The sequence below is a fragment of the Pecten maximus genome, chromosome 11 (genome assembly GCF_902652985.1).
Source record: "Pecten maximus chromosome 11, xPecMax1.1, whole genome shotgun sequence".
Taxonomy (NCBI): domain Eukaryota; kingdom Metazoa; phylum Mollusca; class Bivalvia; order Pectinida; family Pectinidae; genus Pecten; species Pecten maximus.
This window is the reverse complement of record NC_047025.1, coordinates 27,722,931-27,747,113: the sequence shown is the minus strand read 5'-3', so window position 1 is coordinate 27,747,113 and position 24,183 is coordinate 27,722,931. Positions and strand designations below refer to the sequence as shown.

At 36.5% G+C, this 24,183-nt stretch overlaps 1 protein-coding gene across 6 annotated transcripts in view; it reads right to left on the bottom strand.

Annotated features, from left to right (window-relative positions):
* Nucleotides 1-1,121: 1,121 nt before the first annotated feature.
* LOC117337240 (protein CBFA2T1-like) overlaps nt 1,122-24,183 on the bottom strand; it is a 163,583-nt gene continuing 140,521 nt past the window's right edge. For 4 of the 6 annotated variants that reach the window (XM_033898117.1, XM_033898119.1, XM_033898115.1 and 1 more), the window contains 9 exons: nt 10,296-10,430; nt 8,165-8,379; nt 7,077-7,166; nt 6,639-6,817; nt 5,900-6,150; nt 5,473-5,540; nt 4,947-5,160; nt 4,258-4,448; nt 1,122-3,512 (listed from right to left, as the gene is read on the bottom strand). In XM_033898117.1, coding sequence (XP_033754008.1) covers nt 3,195-3,512; nt 4,258-4,448; nt 4,947-5,160; nt 5,473-5,540; nt 5,900-6,150; nt 6,639-6,817; nt 7,077-7,166; nt 8,165-8,379; nt 10,296-10,413 — 1,644 coding nt within the window. In that variant the 5' untranslated portion in view covers nt 10,414-10,430 and the 3' untranslated portion in view covers nt 1,122-3,194. Of the gene's footprint in view, nt 3,513-4,257; nt 4,449-4,946; nt 5,161-5,472; nt 5,541-5,899; nt 6,151-6,638; nt 6,818-7,076; nt 7,167-8,164; nt 8,380-10,295; nt 10,431-12,594; nt 13,277-17,267; nt 17,828-24,183 lie in introns of those variants that run through there. The other 2 variants (XM_033898118.1, XM_033898116.1) reach the window with 2 other exon arrangements.

Sequence of the window (24,183 nt, the reverse complement as noted above, 5' to 3'; positions counted from 1 at the left end):
CATGTCACAGTTAGGTCGCATATATCCTTAAGTCTCCATGTCAGTTAGGTCGCATATATCCTTAAGTCTCCATGTCAGTTAGGTCGCATACATCCTTAAGTCTCCATGTCACAGTTAGGTCGCATATATCCGTAAGTCTCCATGTCACAGTTAGGTCGCATATATCCTTAAGTCTCCATGTCAGTTAGGTCGCATACATCCTTAATTCTCCATGTCACAGTTAGGTCGCATATATCCTTAAGTCTCCATGTCACAGTTAGGTCGCATACATCCGTAAGTCTCCATGTCACAGTTAGGTCGCATATATCCTTAAGTCTCCATGTCAGTTAGGTCGCATACATCCTTAAGTCTCCATGTCACAGTTAGGTCGCATATATCCGTAAGTCTCCATGTCACAGTTAGGTCGCATATATCCTTAAGTCTCCATGTCAGTTAGGTCGCATACATCCTTAATTCTCCATGTCACAGTTAGGTCGCATATATCCTTAAGTCTCCATGTCACAGTTAGGTCGCATACATCCGTAAGTCTCCATGTCACAGTTAGGTCGCATATATCCTTAAGTCTCCATGTCAGTTAGGTCGCATACATCCTTAAGTCTCCATGTCACAGTTAGGTCGCATATATCCGTAAGTCTCCATGTTACAGTTAGGTCGCACACATCCGTAAGTCTCCATGTGACGATATATAATGTAGCACACACACACTTTAGTCACAATAATGTTACTCTCAAGTTTCCATGTTACAGTGATGCACTATATATTTTTTTTAGTTGCCATGTCACAGTAAGGTAGCATACATCCTTAAGTCTCCATGTCACTGTATAAGGTAGCATACATCCTTAAGTCTCGATGTAACAGTAAGGTAGCATACTCACTGGAGTGTGTCTGAAGATGAATTTATATTTTATTTATAACTGTAAAAATCAGTTGGAAAATATTATTAGCCATATCATTTTTCATAAAAAATATAAAAAACTTTGTTTTACAAATACCGGTAGGTTCTATAAGAATGGATGTTGCCGCTCATAAGTAGATCTGCTGTGCATAATTGTCAAACTTCCATGGTCCCATAATATAGTAATGTACAATGTTTTTAACAGATAAAACACTCAAACAAGTTCAATTTTTCATCATGAGTATTTATTTCAGAGTTCTGAAAGATTTTTAAAAGAAACGTTTACTATTCAATATATGAGCACTGACCTACACACTGGACACTAGGAGACGGACACAACTACATATTGCACAAAGAAAGGGGACACTAGGCCGTACCAGCTCTAGTAGAAATAGCTTTATCTTTAAAATCTCATGTAAATATTGGATCTGTCTGCATTATATAATACAGAGGAATAATGTTCAACATATATTTGTAGATCATAGAGTTAATCCTTACAAAAGGATTTCTGTAGAATTCAGAAAATAACAGGTGCAAATTTAAAACCACATTAAATAGTTAATCCCTTGCCCGATTGATATTATTGTTAGGGGAGGTAATCCATTTTTTTAATGATAGAATTTTCTCCCTCAACTTGTAGGCATACAAATCCGCACTTGGCTGCCTGCGTTAGTCACCACAGAACTATTGTCATGGATTTTGTCAACCAGTAATATATTACTGTATCTAATTCAATTTCGTATCAAATCAAATTAAACACCCACCTCATCAACTAACCAGACTCATTATCATTTAATCTAAATTATGAACAGCACTTTTTTTTGAAGACATGAATTCATTAAAAAAAGAAAGAAAATGAGAGCTATAGACTTCCTTTTACAAAATTGAAAATTTGTCTTTCATAACCCAAACAGAATTATATTTGTTTGTTTGTAAGACTGCAAGAGACATTTTATGAATGAAAGAAATAATTAATCCTAACCAGAACAACAGAATTAGCCTGCAATTCCTTGTCTGGTTTGGATGCAATCTTTTTAGGTATACTACGATACTGAGATACATGTGCTATCAACTTAGCTGCCAATGTACACTTATCGCTATCAAAGTGTAACTGTTATCTGGACATACAGGACTTTAATATTGTAAATTTTATTTACCTCTGTTTGGACTATTTTTCCTATTCCAGAATATAAAACAAAACATAAAAAATAATTTCCCATTATAATCAGTTGAATGACTGATTTAAAAACCAAAATCAGCTGAAAGTGTGACTGAAATTTTTGCCCTGTGATATATAAATAGGTAGACTGAGAGAACTTGTTTTAGAATATCCGAGAGGTGTATGACTAAGGGTAAAAAGGAAGGTTTATAGTAGTTTCTCAGGCTTAATTTTTATAGGATTCAGACATTTTTCCTCAATGTAAATATTTGCCATGAAATATGCTAGTGCAAATCCTTTTCCAAGAAACGGCGCATAGACCCTAGACAGGCATTGAGCCTTTAGATAACGTGACAATATAATACAATTTGATACCCTGTTTAAATGGTTAACGACCGGAGACACAATTCGTTCAGTAATGTGTATCAGCTACAGACAATCAACAGGCGTATATATATAATTTTTGTCTCCAGTGTTAACACACGATACACCACCAAACACAATATCACATCATCTTTGTTACATACATATTGATACACATGTCTGCCATCACAGGTCTTTTTCCAGTTCACACTGATCCAAATATTTTTATATCCGTAGGCAAGTCCACCCAATAAATACCAACTTAATGACAGGTAAATATTCACAGAATCCATTTTGTCCTTTGTATATGCAGGAAAGTGAAGTCGATCTACAGAATCCAGCCCACCCTCACTCTTTGACACTTGTACAGTCCACAGATAGCTGGATGGTAGTGTTCCAACCCACCACAAATTGCTACATGACCACATTTTAATATGGTTGGGTGAAAATCTTGCACGTCAAAACAGTGCTGCTGTCTCTTATATGTATATAAATCTTTTCTTATAGATATCATTTATGTATTTACTAATACAATGTCTCTGCCATTTTGTAAGAAGATTTCAGTATTTTCCAGAATACTGCTACACAAACTTGTAATGTACCTGAAGTTATGGTTCCTGCCATAAGTTTAATAAAATCAATGAAAACATCTAGTTATGTCATGGTGATACAGATATATGTGTATAAGTCATGAAATTGGTCCATAGTTTTTCTCTGATGGGTAGATAACTCTGGAATCTACCAAGGGAGGTAACTCCGAATCATTACTCCACCTCCTTAATGTGCAGCATCTGCTGATTTGGTTTCAGCTGGCGTGCTGGAGCGAGACGCACCCGAAGAGTGGGTGGGTGAAGTGGTCGAGTGGGCGGGGCTTGAAACTTGGGTGGTTGCGGGTGGGTGGGAGTCTGATTGTAGTCCCGGACCCTGGGAACGATTAGAGCGGGAGGAGTCGGAACGGACATCCGAAACCTGAGACTTGCCACATACATGGTGATGGTTCTCCCAGTCCTTGTGTTGACAGAATGAGCCACAGTATCGTGCTATGTTACAGCCACTACATGTCTCACTGGCCTTCCTGCCACAGTTCCAGCAGCTCTGTAACACAAAATTTGGAACTGATCAAAACTTTCCACAGGAACAGTCGCTATCAATATGTTTGGTTTGTGATTTTAACAAAATTAATATATATTTAAAACATCTCTTACCATATAAGTGCTCTAGAAATGAAAGCTCTTGTCACAAAACTTATAAACAATTTGATATATATATGTAACTACCGCCTGACTGCCTTATACAATTTGTAACACAATTATAGATTATAATTTTGTAAAGATGTTTATTACCAGACATGGGTGGGCTAATTACCGGACATTGGTGGGCTTATTACCAGACATGGTTGGACTTATTACCAGACATGGGTGGGCTTATTACCAGACATGGGTGGGCTTATTACCAGACATGGGTGGGCCTATTGCCAGACATGGGTGGGCTTATTACCAGACATTGGTTGATTATTACCAGACATGGGTGGGCCTATTACCAGACACGGGTGGGCTTATTACCAGACATGGGTGGACTTATTACCAGACATGGGTGGGCTTATTACAAGACATCGGTGGGCTTATTACCAGACATGGGTGGGCTTATTACCAGACATGGGTGGGCCTAATACCAGACATTGGTGGGCTCCACACCACACACGTTTATTGCCAGATAGAAATACCAGTCCAATATAAAACTTGTTTTTTGTTTGTTTTATAATGACCTTTCTTACACGAACTCTTTTGTACAAAGTGTGCACTTTTAGTTAAAATAACATCAATGATTAAGTGTATTTTACCTCGCTAGAATCTTCCTGATGATTGAGATTGGCCAGAGTTTCACTGTGAGCTTGTTTACGAGCCTCGCTCACTGCCTGGTCCATCTTGAGCCGCTCAGCAGTGACCATCTCCCGGGACTTCTGCTCGGCTGCAGCCACAGCCTTCTGTAGCTCTAACATAGCCTGTCTCTTCACCTCGTTCACAGCCTCCTCTGTAATAATACAGACATGTTATCAGACACTGTCTCCAGACAGGTCATACAGACCTAGACAAGAACTGGATTTCACTCAATATTCCTTAGAAAATGCTGGAACATGTTCAATATTCCTTGGAAAATCCTGGAATATGTTCAATATTCCTTGAAAAGTGCTTGAATATGTTCAATATTTCTTATCAAGTGTAGGTAATTGATCAAGGGTTGGACTTTTGATGAACTTTTTCTAAATCTGTATGAAAGACAATTTTCAATGATCTAAGATAAATAACTGAATAACTTGGATGGTTAACAAAGCAAGCAATGACAGTATGAGATGAAGGCTGTCTTTGTGAATGTAGGGAAATGGACCTGGGAATTTGAAACTCACTTTTGTGACCTAGATTATATGTAAATTTTATGATATTGAAAATTTGAGATGATTTCTTTCTTCTAAAAATAATTTCGATCAAAATTGAAAACAGAATTATCCATTATACAAGGGAGACAACTAACCAGCTCTACGCCTCACGTCAGAGACACGGTCCTCTGTGTGCCGTAAAGTGTGAGCCATCATGTCATTGGAGCGTTTTTTCATGTCCTGGTCAAGACCCTCAGCATGGCGACGCATCCACAGAGACAGTTCCTCGCGGTCTCGTAGACTTCGTTCCTGAAGTACAGCCAGGGCCCGCTTGGTCTTGTCCACCATCCCAATGATGCAATTCAGCATCTGGAGTGAAATTTTAAGACAATGTATTTTGTTTTTTTATCAGGTAACATTTTGGCAATATATATGTAACATTTTTCTATAATGAACAGCAAAAGAAGGATATAAAAGAACAGTATTCTACAGACACATTTTGTTTGATAAAGTTTTTGATGTTTAGAAAATATTTTGCTTAGGCAGAAAAATAAGAATTTTTAACATAATCCAGGATAATAAATGTTTATTTAAGCTTTCAAAATCTATTTTCAGCTTTAAATGACTCTTCAAACATTTTTCTATTCTTTGAAAAGACAATTCATTAAAATGCATTCTTACTGTTTCTACATGTCTCCAGTCGTCATCCAATCGCTCAAGTGGTTCAAATGAATCAGACCGATTAAAATCTGAAAACCAGAACACAAATATCATCCACAGATCAGATACAAAATAATCTTGACTAAGATTTAAATCAAGTTAATAAAATGTTAAAAGAAAAATCTCTAATCTAATATCTTCTTCCAGTTGTTTACAGTTCATCAGAATTTGTTTTCGTTCACAAAATATTTTATACACAATTAATATGTAATTCTTTTCGACAAGTTCTACTAGTTGTTTCCGTTTGAAGTATTTTCTCTCATCTTACAGAATTTTTAATTTCTTTCCTTTATTATCGGAACAAAAACAGAAATCTATGCTACAAGATCCAACCAATGCAACCACTATGTACAGAGTTAAGTCCCTTTGTCCACAGCGAACAACTTACTGTTGTTATTGAAAGGAGCAGAGAAATTTGGTTCTCTGTCACGATCACCATGCTCCCTGTCTGTTCTTTCTCGTTCCACTCTCTCCCTTTCGCGGAGTTCCCGTGATATACTGATGTCCTCTAGTCGAATTGGTCCTGCAGTGAGATTTAGTACGCCGTTTGGGCTGACCCTCGGGCTCAAGGAATGATGGCGCTTGGCTGGATGTTCAGGTTCGGAGTGAGGTGGTCCTACACCGTTGTCCTTAGATCTACTATAATAGTAACAAACCTTTTGTTAGGAGACTTCTTTGTTTAGAAATGAGTTGTTCAGCAAATTGGATATATGTTTAAAACCAACAGATATAGAAAACAAGCTTAGAACTGACAGGCAATTCAGATAGATAATGTACACAGTAAACTTAAGTTAATTTTCAATAGATATCTAGTAACATTTACATGTATTAGAGAGACCAGTGTCACAATTAAATGCTTTTAGATGTAAGCCAAAAAAGATGAGCATTTTTGTGACTTAACAAAAATTTTGTGGAGTGAAATTTCAATACAATGTCATTGCAATATCAATTATATTATCGACACATTAACAGAGAAAAAACAAAAGAAACATCTAACATAGCATATTCCACAAAATCAAATTAATTTTAATAGAAAAACGACAATAATGATTGTTTTATATTGATATAAAATTCTCAATGAATTTGTCAGTCCTTTTTTGTGGCAGTCCTCACTGTGTGGGATTTACCTGTCGGGAGATCGACGTTTTCCGTTTTCGTTAATGTCTGTTGGGATGTCATGTGAGTCGATGGGTGATGATGATGCATCAAACAGAATGTGTTCATTCTGGTTGAGGAATTGCTGCGGTGTCTGCTTGGCCATACGCGCGCAGTGTAACAGCTCTCTCTGGAGGAGGGGCAGGTTGGCCTACGGACAAGACCATAAGATTATTAAATGAGACGATGACAGTGTGTATTTTAGTGAGACACAATACTGTAATGCCACAATACTTTGTAAGTGGTATATAAAAGGGGTAACTCTATTGAATTTCTTTTAAAAAGTTGTGATTGAGAAAAATAATTATGTATAAACTGGATCACATAATTAACTGATTTTTTAATTTTTTAATTGTCATTTTATATTTTGAATATTACCATTATTATACTGTGAAGAAAATCAAATTTACCTTCAAAAATGGTATCACAAATGGTCGCAGAGGAAAATTGGTCGCTTCCTGTAGCTTTGCATGGAACTCTTCAATGGAAAGATGAGAATTCTGCAAAAACAAATAAATAAATGATTAAATAAAAAAATTAAAATATACATACATATATATTACCCGTTATTTACTAGTTTCCTGCATTGAATTGTTGGTGAGTGATTTTTTTTTATCTGACATTTCAAATCTCTTTTCTATGTAACTGTAAAATACAGGCACAATGTTTTTGTCTTTCATTTCTGAATTCTGTTTTTTTGTTTCATCATAATTATATTGGGCATATCAGCACACATCAAACCATAGAAAACAAAAAGGAATTCCTATCTTAATTTGTGAAGAAGTAATTTCCATTGCCATCTGAGTAAATTTGGCAATTTCATCAATTACAAGCATCTCATAGAGAGTGACTTGGTGACAGAATTATGGCAACCCTGAAGATTGCATAGGTGTTGCCTTTACAACCTGTCAAGGGACATTACCAATTCTGTAAATGAAATTTCATTACTACAGAAAACAAATTTCACTTTAAATCAATTAGTGGCAGTTGAGACTTGCACATTTTCCTACTGGTTTTTGTACTTAATTTGTAAACTATCTCCTGGGTAAATCGTTTGTTGAAAAGCAAGGTGAAATGTTTCTTGCTTACCAAGGTCAGAAGGCCGCCTGAGGCTAACTGAATTTGAGCTTTGTGACATTTTCTTGTCAATAATCTATTGAAACTCATTTCCTTTCTAAATGATAATTCACTTAAAACATCCCTCAGTTGAAGTAAATGATTTTCTTAAAACTATATTCATCTGAAAAGAATACCGCAATACAAATATTTTGGAAATTAAAATGACAGTTGTTTTTTTTTTAAATTTAATTTCAGAAGAATATAAGATTTGACTTTAAGTTTGTGTGATACTGTTTGCTATTCCTTAAACAAATTAGGATTTAGTTTTTTTCTATTGATAAAAAATATAGTTGCTTAAAAATTTAAATGTGTACATGTACTTTATTTTAAGATATCTATATCATATCTAACAAGTATCCCAACACACTTCATTACTCACCACAAGTCCGAGTACCAAAGTCCGGACTCGCTCTCCAATCTCCGGTGAGATGTCGGAGCCAAACTGCTGGAGTGTTGTGAGAAAGCGTTTTAATTTGCTGAGTTGTCGAGCCCCACAAGCAGGAGGAAGTTGCTGGCTAACGGATGAACTGACCATTAGATTTGGTGATGGAGTCCGGCCATTCAGACCACTCAGGGGTGAGTGTGTTCCATTTACTGTGGAGACAAAAACATTATTTACATAATAGTATAAAAGCAGTTATAGACACAATTTAAACCCTACACAGCTTGTGTTGTTAGTGATACTGGTAATTCTGCCTAGATATTTCTTTCTAAAAGTTACTATGGATTATAATGGATTAGGTATACTCCCCTTCTGCAACAATGGTAAGGAATTTTAAAATATACTTTTATAATCAAATCAAAAGCCTCTGCCCCCCAATCACAGTAAAGTTCAAATGTGTCAAAAATTAATTTTAAAATTTTCTTTTTAATTCATAATTTACATTTGAATCATCAATACTATCATCAAACTAATTGCTGAGAAATGGAACGAAATACAAATATAATGAAAATATGACCAACCAATGTAAAGACAAGGAGAACTCTGTCCTCAAACAGGAAAACACCAGGACTGCCAATGAAAGGGACCATAAGTGGACTGAATTTTCATTGTTAAATAAATATGTTAAAATTGGTTTTTATTGAGCACAGCTTCCTTGTTAATACTTCATCAGTGATACTAATCTCTCTAGTCACTTTGATCTCCTGTTATAGATACAGGTCAATTCTCGTTATAATGATATCACTTTCACCTATATCCATTAGTAAAGCATTAACACTCCCCCAATTTCCATCTGTGCTAAAACAATACACTATTTACCTATGTACACGGGCTACATATACTAATGTTATGCATCAATTGTACGAATACTGAATCATCCAAATTTTACTTGTCATGGAAAATTCATGATCACATATGGCATATTGAGGCCAGGATGTATTTTAATACGGAATAATAAGATACCCACATGTCAACATATGGGAATGAAAGCCCTCATCTGTTCAGCAATGGTAGCCTTTAGGCTTATGGTACCAGCATGCATAAGCCAGGCCTGCAGTCTGCGGCCAGCAATACCATTATTGAATTGGATCTTCTTAATTTCATCAATTTTAGAGCCAAAATGTAATATTGGATCTTGCTGTACAATCAATATTTGTCAACCCATATATTTCTTTGTTTTTCATCCAATTATTTCAAACATCAGAAAAATTTTGCTGCGTTGATTAATTTTACATGGCGTGTTCATGAAAACAGTCAGCAAAATGATTCCTTACAAGACAATGGAGATTAATTCTGATAAGATAAGACAGCCTTCAGTTTAGAGCCTACAAGATTCTACAGAAACCAAAGACAGAACTGCGAGCTAACTTTGTACTAGTAGATAGTTAAAACTTCTTTGAGACAATGATCACAAAATATCAATATCCTTATGTTTTGTAGGTTAATCTGTATCATGCTTTAAAATTTCTGTTTTTTGTCAGTAAGTATTTATTTACTAAAATGGACAAAGCATTTCTGTCTTTATTCATATTTGGGTATAATATAGGAGATAATCTGTGTGAGGTATGAGTTACTCCGTCCAAGAGACAGGTATGGTTTGGTTACAGCTATGACATTTACAGAAAACTGATAATCTGTTAATTACCTCCAAGTGAGGCGCCACCTAATGCCCCCACTAGAATGACGTGGAGACTTGGCTACAGCTAAGAAGTTAGTGGCCTTAAAAGGTTTGTAAAAACAAGGCTGAACCAACTGCAAAGTGTTAATTTAATCCTAATAGTGTTTATTATTTAAATGAATGTTATTAGCTCACGCTGATGCAGAATGATATTGCAAAATGAAAGTAGTCTGTGTGCCTATTACATAGCATTATATAAGGTCACTGACCTGGTTGGAATATTTCCTTTATTGTTTCTTTTTCTAGAGCTGTGGATGATCATAGACATGTGTTTGATTTCTATCTTATGTTAAGCAGGAATGCCATTTAACCCCCTTCCCCACCTCAACTTACTGGGGCAACCTTTCTGAGGACCAGGGCTCATGGTTCACATTCATTAGAGTTTCTTACCTGACAGAGTACTGCCCCTGGAGTGGGGACGTGGCACGTCTCGGGCGGAGATTCCCCCAGCCATACTGGATGCTATTGGAGATTGTAAAGCTGACTTAGGGTCGGGCGATTCGGGCATTATATTCTCTCGGTAATCTGAAAGTAGACAATTTATATCAAATATAAGTTACAAACTCTCACAATGCAACCCATTATAGTTCAGTAATATACGGCTTGGGGAAACCCATGTGCCTTTTTTAATTTTTATTTCTTTTGACTTTGTATTATTTCATAGCCCATTGGACTACCAGAAAATCTAAAGAACATGCCTCATATATTCCTGTTTCTGCATTGATGGCAAAATGTGGAGTAAATTCTAAGCAGGCAATTTATATAGGTCTAATGGTATCAGTACAACAAGGATAAATGTAGAGAAAAAATTAATACTTGATATTTTTATCAACTAGAAGAGTATTCTAGGGGTAAGAATTTTAATACAATAGTGTCCTGAAGCAGGCAGCTGTTCTTGTGAAACTATCAATACCATCAATATATATTGCCTGAACTCGTCAATACCATCAATATAAATTGCCTGAACATTCTACTTAGGTTTCCACTAGTCCTCAATTTCTCTGATTAACTGGAGGTACACAAGCTCCAGAAAACTGTACCTTACAGAACTTTTCTTTTCATAAAATCATCACTAACCTTAACTTTATATTTAGCATTTTTATTTATATAATCCTACTGTACTCTCATCCCTAACCCAGGACTTCTAACTGACACCCTACCGAACACACCCACACCAGTGGAGGAATTATCTGAGAAACTGACAGCTGTTCAAAGGTGCCTGAAATTCATCTGTTCATTGATTATATTATTGAACTATCAGACAAAATTGTACATTGACGACTTTCTCTGTACATTGACGACTATCTCTGTACATTGACGACTATCTCTGTACATTGATGAATATCTCTGTACATTGATGAATATCTCGGTACATTGATGAATATCTCGGTACATTGATGAATATCTCGGTACATTGATGAATATCTCTGTACATTGATGAATATCTCGGTACATTGACGAATATCTCTGTACATTGATGAATATCTCGGTACATTGATGAATATCTCGGTACATTGATGAATATCTCGGTACATTGATGAATATCTGTACATTGATAACAATCTCTATACATTGTCAACTATCTCTGTACATTGACGACAATCTCTGTACATTGATGAATATCTCGGTACATTGATGAATATCTCGGTACATTGATGAATATCTCGGTACATTGATGAATATCTTGGTACATTGATGAATATCTGTACATTGATAACAATCTCTATACATTGTCAACTATCTCTGTACATTGTCAACTATCTCTGTACCAGTACACATACAGACTAATCAGATATGTAATACAGTACGTTTATGGAGTAATTTAGAAATGTAATACAGTACGTTTATGGAGTAATTTAGAAATGTAATACAGTACGTTTATGGAGTAATTTAGAAATGTAATACAGTACGTTTATGGAGTAATTTAGAAATGTAATACAGTACGTTTATGGAGTAATTTAGAAATGTAATACAGTACGTTTATGGAGTAATTTAGAAATGTAATACCAGTACACGTATGGAGTTATATAAGAACTGGATCCAAAATAAAGTCATTGGACTAAAGAAATTGCAAATTCTTTTGAGAGTAAAGACATGCTCATTGTCTACCCTAGATGGTCGACATTTGAAATTACAAGAGATGATGGTTGTAAAAAAATAAGTGGGAATCGGGATAATAAGACTACCGGGTACATTTACAGCTAGGCAAATCACTTTCTGCTAATTCATTAAACAAGTTAATGTAACTCCATGTGCCATAATAAAGCAAACCCTCAAAATAGCATTTCTTGAATAAGCAAACCCTCAAAATAGCATTTCTTGAGTAAGCCAACCCTCAAAATAGCATCTTTCAAATAAGCAAACCCTCAAAATAACATTTCTTGAGTAAGCCAACCTCAAAATAGCATCTTTCAAATAAGCAAACCCTCAAAATAGCATTTCTTGAATAAGGCAACCCTTGAAATAACATCTCTCAAATAAGGCAATCCTTAAAATAACATCTCTCAAATATGCCAACCCAAAAATAACATCTCTAAAATCTGACCTCCACAACAGGTCAACCTCTGGTATAATTCAAATGTATCATAGGTATTATGAATAAAGGCAGGGTAATCTTTTAAAGCAACCATAGTTATTTCTACTTCTGAAACATGATGAAATAAAGCAGGTATGTCAGACAATGTCTTACCTTTCAGAATCATCCTCCCACAGATTGAATCTAGTAAATAGACAGTAACAAAGTCCTTAGAGGGATAAAAAAAAACACTGTAAGACAGTGTCCCTGGGTAGATATGAAAACACCAGTTCAGTGTCCCTGGGTAGATATGAAAACACCTTTAGACGGTGTCCTTGGGTAAATATGAAAACAATCGTTCAGTGTCACTGGGTAGATATGAAAACACTCATTCAGTGTCACTGGGTAGATATGAAAACACCAGTTCAGTGTCCCTGGGTAGATATGAAAACATTCATTCAGTGTCACTGGGTAGATATGAAAACACTCATTCAGTGTCACTGGGTAGATATGAAAACACCAGTTCAGTGTCCCTGGGTAGATATGAAAACACCAGTTCAGTGTCCTTGGGTAGATATGAAAACACTGCTGTCCTTGAGTAGAGAGGAAATCACTGTAAATCGGTGACCTTGAGATGATATGTAAACATTAAGTGGGTCCTTAGATAGATATGAAAACACCTTGCCACACACAATGACTTCCCCCAGATGTAATTTGTTGGAAGGATGTGTGCAGGCAGAGATGAAGATGTTACTCTCGACAAAATAAAGGGCCACAATTAAATAGGAATCTCCCACTTCCTGGTGGAGAAGGTTATCAACTTCCGAGGGCCTTCTGTCACAACTAAACCTCTACACTGATGGCCTCAGGACAATCATACTAAAAACACAATAGCATTGTCTTCCAGGGGTTCACCATGGGGGATCCGTAATAAACGATTTTAGGAAACTCTTGGTAACATTACATATGTCAAATCACTGAATGATGATGATAAAAAAATTATTCATAACTTGTTTATCTTCACAAATACTTCAATGAAACTTATTTTCTTATATAAATCTCCAGAATGTGAGTTATGCTTTATATATTAACTGTAAGAATACAAAAGAATAAATTTCATCTGGAACCATTGCACCTCAACACAGTAACTAAATTCCATCCTGAAAAAAATATTAAATGTACTGTTTATAATCTTTAATGTTTTAATTTCAATTCTTACATTTTCTATAACAGTCTTAGCCCCCTGTATAGCCACCCTATATAAACTGGAGCATGTGGCAGGCAGTTCGGGTACACAGTCACGCCCGAGTGACTTATTGATCATTCCCTGCAACTTCCATGTCCTCTCGCCTGGGGAAAGTCCTGTACACAAAGGCCAACAATGCTACCCGCAACATAGCTGTCGCAGAGACAACAGGGGACAGGTGACAGCCCTTATTCTATCCGACCCCTCTTGACCTCTCCCTCCTGGTGAAATATTCTGTCTGCTAGGAGCCTATGTGTGATCTCATAATTAATGTAGCATGGCCCCTTAAATACTTTATAAAAATACCAATACCTTAATAAATTAACACTACTCATTTTGTATGATGTGCTTGTCAATAGGCTAAATTATTATACCTTATTCTTATTTTGATTATGTTTATTACCAGGAAATTTTTTTTTTAACAAAAATTATCTTAATTATTTCCAGCAAATGCTGCAAAACTTGTAATAGTACACCACATTTGATAATTTTTTAAAATACAATAATAAACAACTCCAATGATAATGCCAATCACCAAATGAAATGCATATGGCAATGACAAAAAGGGCATGTTGGGTGTTAAACTTGTGACACTTCAGCCTCAAGTTTATCCAATAAAAACCTATCTTATTGACTAAAATTAATTAAAATCTATTTTCCTCTTTAGTACCTTCCTTTTACAATATCTAATTTCATTTTTTATCAATCAATCCCCCAGACTTGTGTTAGGTTATCTCCCTTTAATTATACCAGTAAATGTCACAGACGTACATAAAATGTCATCTGTGAAGAGTACTTTTAGGTGTTGTTTTAAAGTACAAACAACATCCACAAACCTAGGGAGTTAACTACACAATGTCCAGCCCCTTTCCCTCCAACAACATCCACAAACCTAGGGAGTTAACTACATAACGTCCAGCCCCCCCCCAACAACATCCACAAACCTAGGGAGTTAACTACATAACGTCCAGTCCCTTTCCCTCCAACAACACCTACAAACCTAGGGAGTTAACTACATAACGTCCAGTCCCTTTCCCTCCAACAACACCTACAAACCTAGGGAGTTAACTACATAACGTCCAGTCCCTTTCCCTCCAACAACACCTACAAACCTAGGGAGTTAACTGCATAATGTCCAGCCCCTCTCCCTACACCCCAATAAATGCTATTTCATGTACATGTACACGCCTTAGAGATTTTTATTCTAAATGAACACAAACCCCTGAGATTTCTCAATCAATTTTTTTTACTTAATGGACACAATGGAAGAAGTCCGAGATATTTTACTGTAAGTTTGCCATGTTGATTTTTTTTAAGACAGCCTACACCTTTTAAGTTTATAACTTGTACCCCATGTGTAACTGTCAACCATTTTGATAGACTTGCTTAAGTCTTAAGTAGTATATGACAGCTGCTAACCACAGGTACTGCTGTTCAGTAGCAATGCCACCCACTTCCATGTTTTAATTTCAAAAGTTATGTTATTCTTCGATGATTTTCAGTAGCAATGCTGCCCATTGCCTTTTTAATTTCGAACATAATGCTTCTCTTCAATGATTTTTCTAGTCAAATCTCACCTCAGATACAGTCTTCCATAATTTTTTTGTTTTTTTTTAACTAGATCTGTAACCACTTTTTATAAAACTGGCATATTTTTATAAGTGGTGTTGAGTGGTTTTAGATTCAGTGAAATGTTAACCAAGTCTGGGTTTACCAGCTGGGAACGCTTCAAATTCCTCTCGGAACAAATGCTCCAGCTGCACTAACATTTCACTTACCTTCACATATACTGATAGAATTGACAGAAATATATGTATAAACCATAATGAAGGTACAGTTTATTGCCTGACAGTTTGTCCCGCATGTACGTCAGTATGACAAAGACATCAACATTAACTGTTAAAAAGTTGGGGTTTGTTTTCATGTTCTCATGTTGTCAAGGTGTTGAAAGGTAAATTGAACTTTACATTTTCTTCATATGTTTCATAATAGCTCTGTTTTTAAAAACATGTTTGGATGGTGTACATGCGTCATTTGTTCAAAAGTTTGTTAACACTATTTCTTCAATAACAACTCGTTTATCAGCCTATTATCCACTAACTAGAATTTAAATGGTCATCTTTCATGATTTTTAATCCAGATATTGCCATCTCTCTCAAGTTGAATTCTACATATGTCATCTCCTTGGCGTAATAATACTGACATTGTCATCTTCTTCAGGTAATATTACATACATTGTCATCTTCTTCAAGTAGTAATACACATATTGTCATCTTCTTCAAGTAGTACTAGTGATATTGTCATCTTTACAGCAAAAATACTGATATTGTCATCTTTACAGCAAGCATACTGATATTGTCATTTTCTTTACAGCAAACATACTGATATTCTTCAAGTAATAATATAGATATTGTCATACTGAATTTTTCATCTCCTTGGAGAATAATACTATGACCTCCTTCAAGCACAAAATACCTACCGTATATAAATGTCATTTCCCACAAGATCAGATCATTAGTATTGGATATTATTCAAGCAATAATGCTGATACTTTGTCATCTCCCTATCAATATTGTGTACTCCCTTGGGTGATCATTGTAACATTGGTGTCACTGTATCTCAATCAAGATACAGAAGTGGTACACCAGAACATAGGATACAAATACAATGAAGGGTACAATGTGGACAGCATCATGGGTCTTGTGGGGTACAATGTGGACAGCACCATGGGTCTTGTGGGGTACAATGTGGACAGCACCATGGGTCTTGTGGGGTACAATGTGGACAGCACCATGGGTCTTGTGGGGTACAATGTGGACAGCACCATTGGTCTTGTGGGGTACAATGTGGACAGCACCATGGGTCTTATGGGATATAATACCACTGGGTCATGTGGAGTACAAAGTGGAAAACAGTCATGTGGGGTACAATTATAGGGGCCGATGTGTGGTGTACAAAAAGTGGACAGCACATGGTCGTGTAGGGTACAAATTGGACAACACATTGTCCTGTGGAGTACAAATTGGGCAACACAGCATCGTGTGGGGTACAAATTGGACAACACATTGTATTGGACAACACATTGTATTGGACAACACATTGTCATGTGGAGTACAAATTGGACAACACATTGTATTGGACAACACATTGTCATGTGGAGTACAAATTGGACAACACATTGTATTGGACAACACATATTGTATTGGACAACACATTGTATTGGTCAACACATTGTATTGGACAACACATTATATTGGACAACACATTGTCATGTGGAGTACAAATTGGACAACACATTGTATTGGACAACACAGCGTTGTGTGTGATGCACATGCAATGCCAGTTATCTGAATGACAAATATTTCCTGTCAATACTGAAGTTACAATTTCATTATATTTTAACAAACCTACATACTATAAAGTCAAATGCTCCCAAAATGGTTTGAGGATTAATTCATTTTACGGTGAAATATTCCAGGAGCACTTGATTGACAGGAGGTCTGTTGTCATATGATAAAGTTCACAAATTTGTCACACTAGAAGGAAAAATCATTTCTGAAAAATTGAAAAAAAAACCCTTCTAAAATGTACATCATCTTACCTTAGGCATTGTACTCCAATGTCACATTAATCCGAGCAGTTTTGGCTGTTATTTGTAGATTTTGTTATGTACTAAGTAAAACCTGAGCCTCTGTACCAGAGACAAAAACATCAACAGTGAATATACACTGCTGTACCCTTCCTTCTCATTCACAATCCACACAAACACAGAAATTCTTTAAAAAATTCTCACAATTTTTCTAACACGACCACACATACAAACACTTGCTACTACTATAAGCAGTGTAGCTTGTTGTGAAATCTGGCCAATGCACATGCCAGCTAGGCTGAGCTAAGTGGTCAATACACTATGTATGTGTGCCTGCTGCTGAGGTGGATCTAGTGATGAGGCTGTACAACCTGTGCCTGCAGCCTATACAGCCTCTCATCAGATTGTACCCACTTAACTACAGCAGCTGTTGTGTATCAATCTTCACATTTCCCTAACTGGCATTTACATCCTTCTAGCTATTCATTTCCTCCTTCCTTTCCCTCTATTTTGTTTCTTCTCCATCCATGGCAGTCACTCATTTCCTTCTTCTTTCTCCATCCAGTCATTCATTTCCTTTTTCTTTCTCCCTCTTGTCACTCATTTCCTTCTTTTTTCTCTACTTTGTGTCTTCTTCCTATACACACTCATTTCCTTCTTTTTTCTCTACTTTGTGTCTTCTTCCTATACACACTCATTTCCTTCTTTTTTCTCTACTTTGTGTCTTCTTCCTATACACACTCATTTCCTTCTTTCTTCTTCCAGTCATTCCTTCCTTTTTTCCTCTTCCGCTCTACTCTGTTTCTTCTCCTTCGTCACTCATTTCCACATTCTTTCCAATATATTCACTCATTTCCTCCTTCCTTTTTCTCTCTATTATGTTTCTTCTTCCTCCAGTCACTCATTGCTCATCCACTCCCTCATTTCCTCCTATCTTTCCATCTGCTTTGTTTCTTCTCCATCCAGGCACTCATTTTCTTCTTCTTTTTCCATCCACTCCCTCATTTCCTCCTATCTTTCCATCTGCTTTGTTTCTTTACCATCCAGTCACTCATTTCCTCCTATCTCTTTCCTTCATTTTCACTCACTCACTCACTCACTCACTCACTCACTTTCATTGGATGGGGTTGATATCACATGACATGAAATGAGTTTCCCTGTCTCACTCTGAATTTCTTTTTCCAATTTTTCTTAACCTGAACATGACATAAACTGTGTAAATAAATATTATTATTACACCTCCTGTTTATAACAGTGCCTGTGATTAGCCGAAACGCATCACGTGGAAGGGGGACAAAACATCATATCTCCCTGAGGCGCGTGAGCCAGGGAGACAAATATCATATCTCCCTAGACTGTGTGCCCCCATGGCAACCCCCACATTCTGTTGCGAGGAGTTGTCTCCCTTCCAGTTATTTACAAATGGCAGACGAACAGAAACGCTTTCGTGCAGTCGAAGAAGCAGAAATAGATAAAATTCTGCAAAACAAGATTGCTCAGAACGTAAAAATATCAACAAATGTACAAATGTTTCCAAGGGTTTCTAAAAGAAACTGTCAATAACACCTTCACTTGGAATCGTACAGATCGACCGGGATCACAGGGGTTTGTGATAAAAATGATATTTCATATCTTCAGTTTATTTTTTTGAGTATCATCATTACTGATTCTTTTTCGGTATAATAAACAATTTATGGCCCTGGATGCAGGGTAATATGAAGGTTTGTTGATCCTCAGCTCTCATATTTCCCTCGGGCAAGCCCTCGGGAAATATGATACCTCGGGTAAACAAACCTTCATATTACCCTGCATCCAGGGCCAAAAATGCATAATATCTCCCTCAAACAATGAAAACTAATGTACATGTTTTATATAGCACTTCTGACCTCAGAGTACATCTCTAAGGAATGTCCAAGCTTTCCTTGAATAAAAACTATACTAAGTGTTTCCAAGGATTCTGAAAATTTTCTGAAATTTTCTAGGAAAATCTCTTATCCTTAGAGACAGCAGACAGCTGGCACTGGGACTTGGAATTTTGAAACAGAATCATTTCAAGGTTAAAAAAAATTGTAAATAAGAATCAAATTGTTCTCAATAAAAAAAAAAATATTGAGGGAGGTAACTCTATTTACAACACAACATAAGGGTAACCACCAGAAGCTGTCTCAACAGACAACATAAAAATGGCAGGCCTGCATTGTCAAAAAGCAAAAATGCTGGAATCTTACAGTAAATTTCCTTTCAATCTTCATTAACACGAAAACATACTGGTACCTAAGATTAGATGTTCCGAAAATCTCTGCAAACTGGAGAGTAAAAATAAAATTAATTATAACTTTTGTTTCCCATGCTACAGGTTCAGAAGCATCTTATTTCCAGTATGAACTGGGATTTTTTCTGCCAATTTCCATAAGATGGAGCATTCGATACAGGGGGCTTTGCACAAGGACTGCCTCCATGTTTTTATCATAATTAACTCCCTTAATCGCCCCTCCCACATCAGAGAGAGGAGATCCAATCTGCTGCTAATTACAGGGACCAGGGCATGGTAATAACTAATGTTTGGCACTATTGATAAAGACCTGACAGTTGCAGTTATGGAAACAAAGATGGCTTACCTTTCAAGTTAGTCTTTACAAAGATAGCATCTTTAGATTCATTAACATCAAACGATTTTCAATTTTCAGGCAAAAAATTTCAACTAACTATTACAATGTGTATCGAGAGTGATCGTATGTTTCAAATAAACTTATAACAAGCCATCCCTTTTAAACCAGCTAAAATGGTTTTACTGACAATGTGTCTTTGATATTCATTGACGTGTGTTTGCAATGTGTATACATTTGTAACAGATAATCAGTTTACTCAATAAACATAAATGAATTATCTCCAAAAATATATCACCAATATCTCCAGGGCCTAAGAAGCTTTTCATCTTCTTGTTTATGAATCTGGAATCTATTTCTCTTCAATCAAGACATTTAAGGAAGCCATCACGATTAGCACATGTTCTTCTGGTATTTTGTACTCTGCTGTAACACAAAGTTTGAGGGAAAAAACACCAACTTTACCTTAAAGCACTAAGTATGTTTGATTACCTTTAATGGAATGTTGCTTATTGTCAAACTTCTGTTAATATCATGATTCTATAAATCTTAATTTTGCATTCCTCTTAATGGCATGCTGCTTATTGCAATAGTTCTGTTAATATCATGATTCCATAAAACACATTTTTCTCTCCACATAACTTTGTCTGCTTTCCTTTAATTCCTCTTAATGTCATGTTGCCAATTGCCATAATTCTGTTAATATCATGATCGGTTTCTTTTTGTCATGGTACTACAATGTAGTAACTCTAAACATAGTTACAAATTTTAAGTTAACTTGAAGCAATATCCAGATCAGTTAAAAGCTCTGTCCTAAAGTAAAAATATTGTCTTATATGGCTGTCATGAATTCCTTTCATGTTTTGTAAAAACTCTATCAAATTAGTCGAAATTTCCAGTCACAGTCGGGGTGGGGGACTATATATAATGTTCCAAGTTGTCCCTGTAAACCTACATCTGTAGAAGCTGGGGAGGTGGACTATGTTCCAAGTTGTCCCTGTAAACCTACATCTGTAGAAGCTGGGGTGGGGACTATGTTCTCACCACACTAAACCAGAAGCACATGTGTGTGTGTTTCTGTCTAGTTCCCACAGACTAGCCAGAAACACACCAATGTCTGCTGACTGTCACTGCCTGTCATTACTGGTCCCTTCCCACAGCTGATGACCACACCCCCTACAGCAGGTGGCTTCACCTGACCCCCCCCCCCCCCCCCCCCCCCCCCCCTACCACCACCACCACCAACACCACCACAAAAAAAAATAGCCATTAGCCATGCTCCATTACCAAGGTCACTGTGCAAATTTGTGATCTCAATTAACTCTGCTACTGTCCCAGATTAGATCCACCTACCAAAATATTGATACTATTAAATGGCCCAGTCCACAGCTGTCCACTATAACAGGGACCACCACACCAACAATGTACATATATAATTTATCATCAATGACCACATGTTCCCTGTAACATGATTGGAGACTACAGCTGATATAGATTAAAACATCTACAAAACTAGACCAGATTTCATATCAAATATCAAAATATTATATTCATATATTTGGTTAGAGTAAATTATTAAAGTACCTTAGCATTCAAATGTCTAAATAAGAGAATGGAACTTGTTCCTCTAATGTAAAATAAGCTTGCCTTTGTTTTTTCATTGAACACTGACCTCTGCAATATCCCTCTATGACAACTATAAATTACAAGTGACATTTAAGCTCTGTGACAATGAAAATTACTGATGTCCTTGACCTTCACAATCATTAAATCAATAACCTATGTAAGAGTGACTAATACTGATATCCTTGACTTCTGTGACCTTCACAATCATGTATGTCCTTGACCTCTGTATTTTTTTCACAATCATTAATGCCCTTGATCTCTAGATCTGTGACAATGGTGTAGCTACTGATGTCCTTGACCTCAGTGACCTTCAGGATCATCCTGAACCCCCAGACATTGAACTATATACAGACACAGTCCATCATCAAAAGGTAAAATGGATACAAATATGTTTGATTATGTCCAGTCTCATTTACAGAAGTGGATAACACGGGAAACAAATTTGATCAATTTAAGGAAAACCAGACACAGCCCCCATCCATCATTGATGTGGTCAGTGCTGTGTGTGGGCTGGACACTGGCCAGTGTTGTTGCTAGTTTTGAGGTCAGTTACACAGTGTGACTAGAGATGAGACTAAATGCAGATGTTGAGAGGAAAACATTGCTCACATATGGCTTTTCCCTGTAACAGATTATAGATAAACCACTTCTACAATCTGCCTAGATCTGACCCTTTCACTAACATACAGCTATATATATATATACACACAAAACATGATTAGTCCTATTCTGTATTTGATATAAAATCTTTCCTATTAAATTTCATCTTTTTTAACAACACAATCCAAACTCCACTCCCCTTCACCCCTCAACCTCCCAAAAATACTTTTTAGAGAGTCTCATCTAACTCCCCCAAAGAGTTAATCCTTAGGCTAAAAAATTACATACCTCCCTTTTCACCCCCCTCAAACAATGTCCCTGACCTCTTTTTTTTTATCTTGTTAGTCCTCCCCCCAACATTTCCCTTCCCTCTCCCTAGATAACACCAGTTACCCCCACCAGTGTACTTTAGCCTATCTATGTCAGGTTTATTTTGACAGCAGTAGATACTCTTCTACACTGGATTATCTGTAGATCTGACTAAGTTACAGTAGCTTTTCCCCAATATTTATAAGATGCTATCAATTTCCATCTCAACACAGCTGACTTCCTCTTCATGAGATACAGGACATGTCATAAAATGGCCAATATTTTTAACATTATGATTCTAATCTTTTATCCCTTTTGCTCAATTCTATATTTTTGTTTTAATCGACAGAAACATTTATTTAATCAAATGTTGAACTTAAAAGTGTTTTTTTTTCGTATGAGGAAATTATCATCACTATATATCAGAAACAAACTGAATGCAAGAAAAACTTAACTTTATTTTGAGTAGAGGACGAAATGGCACTATTTTAGATTCTTGTTGAAAAAATACCAAGAAAATTTCTTAGGTATCTTTTATAAATTCCAGGTTATTTTGGCCATGCCCTTGGAACTGTGGAACGCAAATATATGTAAATTTATTTATTACATGAGTTGTGTACATTGAAACCTATTAGTAATGAAGAATGAAGTTAATAGATAGACAAAGTGCCGAGTAAAATGGAAGGGATACCTCTATTGGCCCCATCACTTTAGGGCATGGGTTCTATAGATATACATGTATGAACATCTGTAGTACAATATAAGCCCTTTTGGCATTTTCTTAATATTCCATAATTGTCAGAGCTCCAACCTACAAATTCTTTGTATATCACCCAATTAAATGCTATCACTTTCAGGCTTAATTATTCACTCAATTCTAACCAATATAACTGGGAGTACACACTCATTGATCCAGTGTCTAGTATGGCCAGCATGTTGTGGTGGAGTTCACCAGCTGGTAGATACTATAGGCACATCTGGCCAATTCATTTGTCAGGGAGGGGGAGTCAGGGATGAGGGGAGGGGGATGAGTAAGGGAAAGGGGGAGCTGACAATGGGGGAGGGGGACAAGAGGGTGGGGGAGGAGACAAGAAGATGAAGGAGGTGGGGGGAGAATAAGGGGTTGGGGGGAGAATAAGGGGTGGGGGGGAGACAAGAGGATAGGGGATGGAGGGGGAGGTGAGGGGGGAAGGATTCTTTCCCTTCTAATCTAATCTCTTACAATGAAATGTAATGAAAGAAATCGACAGTCTTGCCTCTAAAACAGAGGGCTCACATCTTCATGAAACAATAGTGGAGCAGTATAACAATATTAGATTCATCTGTCTGTCCATCTGTCTATTGTCCTGTGTACACGGAAATACCAGCTTATGGTGGACAGTATAGAAATATCTCTTGAGATAAAACAGATTTTCTGACTACACAGACATGCCAATTTTTTTTTACTGGCATTTGTACATTTTCCAAATGAAAATAAGAAAGATATTTATTGGTGGAGAGAAACCACGATAACAGTGACACGGAAAGGTCCAGATTTTCAAAAGATATTTCTACATTTTCAAATAAAACTGTTAAGTACACAAGATATGAGTCCATAATTTGATGGAATTTATCTCAACAGAGAACTTTACACTACCTGGCATTGATCAAAAGTCGACTTTGCGGAGATATACCTCCACATATGTGTGTATCCAATTGTGATAAATGGTTATATACAGCAGAATAACAGAGGCTGGATAAATATCATGGCCCTGTGAACCAGCCTAAACATTCCTGACAATTATCAA